The 6,992-nt window shown below is 38.0% G+C and overlaps 1 protein-coding gene across 1 annotated transcript in view; it reads left to right on the plus strand.

Moving 5' to 3' along the window:
* The window catches only part of cox10 (cytochrome c oxidase assembly factor heme A:farnesyltransferase COX10), an 87,835-nt gene extending 81,854 nt beyond the window's left edge, over nucleotides 1-5,981 (plus strand). Inside the window, exon 7 of the mRNA XM_016289020.1 lies at nucleotides 5,452-5,981. Coding sequence (XP_016144506.1) covers nucleotides 5,452-5,723 — 272 coding nt within the window. The 3' untranslated portion in view covers nucleotides 5,724-5,981. The remainder of the gene's footprint in view (nucleotides 1-5,451) is intronic.
* Nucleotides 5,982-6,992: the final 1,011 nt, after the last annotated feature.

The following is a 6,992-nucleotide window of genomic DNA, read 5'->3' on the forward strand; positions in this document are numbered from 1 at the left end:
ATGGTGAGGGTGGGGGGGGAGGGGGGGGGGGGGGGGGATATCTCAAAAAATGCATAAAAACATGTGGAAGAAACCTACCTTATGATACCTAAATGCTAGAATGAAATTTTAAAATCAATATAAAGACAGTTATTAAAGTTGCATTGTCTTAAGATTGTTTACAGACCTTTTTTTTGCGTTTTATCAAATACTACTCTATTTCTATAGTGACCATTGCCACTGTCGTCTGTGTTTCCAGCTCTTTTTTCCACTCTAAGGGCCAGCTGACATTTTGTAGGGTTGACATGTACTGAAAACACAGCTGGCCCTGGAGACAGACCCCTTATGGGGCAGAGGTGTTACCCGATCTTAGAGATCCTTGGCTGGAATAGAGCAAAGCCAAGCCTTGGGTGACTCCTCTGTCCTCCAGGGGAGCAAAGCATTCTTGGGAATGGAGACGAGGGCAAAAGCCATATGCTCTGCTGTAAACAACAGGGAGTCTGTTGCCCACACGGCAACACTTCCATGTTGTTTGTGTGCAACTACGACAATTGTAATTTAATCCCAAAACCGTCGGTCCACTTATTGTTTCGGTAATTGCTGGTTGGAAGGATTTAGAAGATTTAACTCAAATCATTCCTGCTGGAACTTGTCACGTATTTAGCTAATTGACATACCCTGTTAGAGATAGCTGAAAATGATGCCATGAGGGAACGAACTTGGCCTCGTGAAGAGCGAGACATGTCTCAGCTTTCCATTTTCCTGCTTCGTGCCATAATTGTTTCCCTTTCATCAAGATAAGTCAACACCGGCGTGTCTGAGACTGGATAATTGCTCACCATAAGCCGAAGTGTAGACTCCATTCCGGTTAGTCTGTTTACACCATTCCGACTTTACTGGCCTCCATCCAAAACCTCATTCTGTTGGCATGACCCAATAATTGATGAACCTGATTAGGCGGTTTACAGGTGAATGACATGTCTCTTTCTTAAAGACACGAGAGCTCGGAGCCAGGACACCTTCAGAGGAAGTGTTTATGCTGCTACTGTTAAGCTCTGGGCACTGAATGGTATCCAGTAATTGCTACTTTACTCCTAGCAGATGACTTGCTGTCGTCACAGCTGCCGCGGGGATGTTGTGGGTATGGCTGCTATTGTTTTTGAGGTTTGTATGGGTGCAGACACCTGGCCCCATCAGTTATAACCCCTCTTTTTCCCTATGACTGTGATTGCTTTGTAGCATATTTGATCTGACTGGATTTAAACATCAAAACTATTGCTGAAGGCCTACAATGGAGGAAAATATGACTGGCAGAAAAGAAGGTAGCAATCAAGAATTCAGCGTGCTCAGTCCCCTTGATACCATATTAATTTGTGAATTACATGATGCTGCTTTCCATTAAAAAGTGACACATAGTGGGCAGCAGAAGCACTTTCATGACAACACACTCCTCCTTTTTTATGTTTTAAAAGTGTCAAGTTATGGTTGGGAATGTAAGCGACTTTGTCTTTCTCTTGTTGCAGTAAATGTTCCATGAATGACAGCACATGGGTCGTTTACGCCAGAGTTGTGTGCCAATCAGAACTGGATTGAGAATTCCTTTGGAATTCCAATTAAATTCCTAAATTTCAGTTGAATTTGAATTGAAGTAGAAAACTCATTTTGAATGCAAGTAATAATTAAAATTAATTCAGAGTAATTAATAAACAAATGTTTATCTCGGAAAAATTGAGAAGTCAGAGTTGAGAAGTCAGAATTATTACATCAGGTATGTTTAAATCACTTTGGTTGGAGCAAGACGATGTACCTTTTTTACCCCCTAAAAAATTCAAGATTTTTTTTAACTCTACTTCTAGAAAATAATAAATAAAGAATGCACATCAGGTATGTTATTGTTATATGTAATTTTTTTATTCAATTCATGTAGGTGCTGTAAAAATAGTTATATATTATTTCGTAATTGTACAGTACTGTCATATTTTGTACATGCAGCTAGTTCTATTGTAACAAATTTACTAATAATGCAGATGCTTCATCCATGGCGTCCTCTTTCTCGCCTCCAACTTGAAAACTTACGGCTCAAATAAAATCCAGTTTCCCACTCAAAATTACAACTTTGTGGTGGTTTTCGCATGTATTCAACATGTTTTCGACATGTTTTCACCTCAGATGAAATTGTTTTGAATTACGATTCAACAAATTCTTTTTTCTCTCATTCAAATCCAATTCAGCTTCCTGTGAGGTGTGGCCAGTTCAGTTCAAGAACTGGTGGCTGATTTTGCCAGAGTTTGTGCTGTGGTCTTGAATCTTTGAAGGATATTCAAGAGCATTGTTTTAGACACTTAAAATAAACAAGTTATAAACAAGTTATCCTGGAGCATTTCTCATGCTCTTTAAATGTCTGGAAAATCCCACTACCCTACAAGTTTGTGTTTGCTGTGAATCACATACAGGGAGTAAAGGAACTGTCCATTCTGTGTGACATACAACACCCTCACAGGTGTTTCCATCAGTTTGGCTTTCTCAGAGTGTGTGTTACTCCATTTAATACACCTGCGTGCTTCCTTTCAATTGATAAAATCTACACTTGTGCCAACCAGATTAAACATATTCCATCACTTACATAAAAATATCGAATTTCGACCATAATCCATGTATATGTGGCTATTGAGGACAATTTGGCCAACAGACTGACAGGTAACACTGTAGGTTACCTGAGGTTTCAGATGGGGTAACTATTGCAGGAAGCAGCATGCTGGATCATGCAGCTGTCTTTTTATGGTGGCGTTGGTTTTAGTGTAGACATAGAAGAGGAAATGTAAATAAATGGCACGGTATGTACACAGGTGGGGATAGACATACAAAGAAAAAAGAGGGTTTGGAAAAAGTTGTGGCTGGATGAAGGTGTGCGGTTTTTAATAGACAGCCGGATTGAATCTTATGGGCATAGGCACTCCTGTCCTTGTCTGCAGCTTAGAAATAGAATGAAAGAACTTTGTTTTAATATACTATTACTGTTTACATTATACAGTATTTGAACTGTGCACAGTTTGTGAATCTTCTATGTGCGTTGAATACCTAGAAGACATACTAGGCTACATTTGTGCAGCACTAGGCTACAAAATGTACCGTATTCTAGATAGCGTGCAGTTTACTTTAGCATGCAGAACACTGTCATACAATGCAATGTGCTTAACTAGCATACTTCCTACTGTATTTTTATGACAGAAATATTAAGTGTAGTATGCTAGTATGCTCTTCTGAATTCAACCATTGTATCTTTTCTTGACTAAAAAAAAAAATTTAATTTTGAATTTAGTTTTTTTTTTTCTGGTTGAATATTGCACAGTAAGCTTAACAACAGTACACTATACAATAATGCGTAGTAGCATACTACACTTTGTGTGTCTGCAGAATATAGTATAAATGAATATTGTGCAAACTATCCATAATTTATGTTGGAAATGAATACCTAGATGACCTACTACTATATTGCTGCTCTAGGATACAAACAGTGTTTGTTTTAATATTTATTGCCTGTTTGCTTCCCTTTACAAGTCAATTACTCCAACCACAATTTTTTAAGAAAATTAGGGATGAGTCAAAATTATTGTTACAAATGCTGTCAGCCTTACCCCTTTACTAAAACTAGAGCGTTCCTGCACGACTTTCTGCCACAAAAAAGAAAATAAATTTTTTTATTTCCAAGATGTTACGTATACTACATTAGGCTAACTGAGACTTGTTATAGCACTTGCATATCATTGCTCTTTTGTTGATTTTGATTGCTTCCATTGTCCTCATTTGTAAGTCGCTTTGGATAAAAGTGTCTGCTAAATGACTAAATGTAAATGTAAGATGATAATTTGACGCCACTCACATAAACTCATATGACAGCAATCAAGTATACTACAGAAGCATTTATTATTGCATAGTGCCTAACTACCGTTCAAAACACAGTAGTAAGCAGTGTACAGTGTTACCTGTGCTGTATTCAGTTCATAATAATGCAGTATTTCATAGCTGGAGAGATATATGTGCATGTATGATTATCTCATTAGATTAAGATGGCATAAGTACATGTCAAATACAAGTTTAAATTTGTGTCCTACTAGCGAACATCAATAGCAACGAGTGGTGTGGCGTCATAACAAAAGACAACTGATGAAGATATGAAACGACCAGCTGTGCTCGTGCTCGTGCTCATGTGTGTTTTGATTGCTTTTGGACCCCCCGTGGAAACACTTAAATGTGGTCAGACCCACTGACTGAGGTCCATCAATAATTCAGAGAGCAGGAACATTTTGGTTGTGTGTGCGCACGGCAATGGGACAATTGACTCGTGTCCCTGCAGGAAGTCTCTCTCGCACAGACGAATGGACGATTCTAATTTGCTGTCTGATGAGACTCTAGTCATTCTCAATGGCCGGAGGCTCAGCGAAGCTCTAATGAGTGGATAGAGCGGACTGTGTGCTTCACATGTGTGTGTGTGTGTGTGTGTGTGTGTGTGTGCATTTAATGGTAAAAACATTCATAGGCATTAGACAGTCTATCGAGCACATTATCGGCTGCTGATGCATTTCCGTCTGTGCGTGTGTGATAGGCAAGGAAACCCTGCAGTTCCATTAGTTCATTGTCCATTACTGTTTCTGTTTTCGCTAGTTCTCATTCTCAGTGATGGTATCACACTAGATGGGATCTATCTATCTATCTATCTATCTATCTATCTATCTATCTATCTATCTATCTATCTATCTATCTATCTATCTATCTATCTATCTATCTATCTATCTATCTATCTTATGTGTGTATATAGATTCATTTCATAAACATTTATAAATCGTATCAACCCCAAACTTTTGAACGTTAGCTGTCTGTATTGGTCAATGTTGGATTTTCAATTGTGAAAAAGAAAAAAAAAACCTACTTTAAATATGTTCAGAATGAGATTCATTGTTAAATTGAATCATTTGTATGAATTTCTGTTGTTGTTGTTGTTTTTTGTCCTGTTCAAATTATAGGGTTTTAAAAAATGCTAACCATATTAGATAGCTAAGTAAATGCTACAAAAATAGTGATAAACCTATTCACCTGTATTGATAGAATAGAACATCTAATAATGGTATTCTGAATAATAGTGTTTAGTATGCATTTTTGGTTCACATTCATAACATAAATGCAAAAGAAATAATGGTTGTGAACTATCATTTGTCTCTCTCTCCTTTATGTTCACTATCATATGACTCTTTCTGCAGTTTAATGTAGATCATCCCCCAAACTTTGTAGGATAGAAACAAATGTTGTGTACAGTTTCGCCATGTGATTTTTACTGCAATGAATTTCAGTTTCCTTTCGTTTTCTTCCTCTTATAACTATTACATCTATAGATGGTTGAGAGTGTGAATGCCTCTCACAGTTTTAAGGTCATTGCATTAGTATAATAAATTTATTCATATATTCTTGTGCCCACAGGGCTGGTCACCCTCCCTTTAATAAGCTACCGACATCGGACTTCTGGGATTGCCAGGCGAGAAGTTTCACTGCTGCAAATGGGGTCCAAAAACCTGTGTGTGTGCGTATGTGTGACTGGGTATGTCTGGATGTGTGTGTGTCTCCAAACGCCCCTCATCCTGGGACCATGGCATGGCTGTGTGCCATTTCAGGACAGAATGAAGTCGATATATTACCTCCAGCCATTTAACATCTGCATCTCCCACCTGGCCTTTATTGACCGAATCACCTAAAGCAATAAGGGGACAGTTGCTGATGTTTACAGGCTGGGTGAGATTGTGTATTCAGTCATGTGTAGGTGTGTGAATATTACAGAAATGACATGTCATCACTCAACCAAAACCAGTTCAGGCATGCATCATTACATATCTGCCATAACTATAGCACATGGCCAAAGTCACTTTAGATATGCATAAACATTTATTCCATGCTGGCAGGCTTCCATTCATGCAAAAAATTTAACATTTTTTTAATCTTCCTAGCATAAATACCCGGACCCGAATACAAAAATATTGGATGTTATTTAGAACGGAAAGGTATAGAATTTATTAACTGACAAAATTAAATTTTTGATCTGGCTGATGGAAGCAGTTCTGGTGCAGTATTGCACTGGGTTGTATTTAACCCAGCATTATTTTAGAGTGTACACAAACTATACACACATACATACATACATACATACAATGTAAGAAACATAATAATAAATATAGACTATGAAAAAATAGAAATATAGACCGGATATACTATATAAAATATAGTATATATAGATACTATGTATATGGTATCTATATATGCAAATGTCCAGTATTAACTTATGTGCAAAAAAACAATAGTGCAGTAACATGTGCAAATTGAGTGCAACTACATGATAACGATAGCAGCAGTAACAGTAACAGATGTGCAAATTGAGATGAGGCTACATGAGTAATATGAACAAATATACAATGGTAGTAATAACAGCAATAACATTACAAATGTTCAAATGAGATTAAACAATTTGGACCGACTGTTCTCTGAGATAGATAAATCCACTGGCTAGCTACCTGTTTAAGAGTCTAATAACTGAGGGGAAGAAGGAGTTCCTTAATCTGGAAGTCCTGCAATTTACACTCCTGTACCTCCGTCCTGAGGGTAGGAGTGTGAACAGTCTGTTGGGGGTGGGTGGGGTCTTTAATGATGGATGCAGCTCTTCTGTGGACTCAGTCTTCACCACTCTCTGCAGACGTTTGCGGTCCCTTACAGTAGTGTTGCCATACCATGCAGTGATGCAGCTGGTCAAGACGCTCTTAACTACAGAGCTGTAGAAGTTGTTGAGGATCTTAGGTGACATGCCAAACTTCCTCAGCCTCCTCAGGAAGTACAGCCACTGTTGTGCCTTCTTAACCAGCTGGGTGGGGTTGAGTGTCCAGGTGAAGTCTGAAATATAGATTTACATGTATATATTTATATTCATATTAATATATATACATAATAAATACACCCCCCCCCCCACACACACACAT

This window comes from Sinocyclocheilus grahami, unplaced genomic scaffold (genome assembly GCF_001515645.1).
Source record: "Sinocyclocheilus grahami isolate Dianchi unplaced genomic scaffold, SAMN03320097.WGS_v1.1 scaffold238.1, whole genome shotgun sequence".
Taxonomy (NCBI): Eukaryota; Metazoa; Chordata; class Actinopteri; order Cypriniformes; family Cyprinidae; genus Sinocyclocheilus; species Sinocyclocheilus grahami.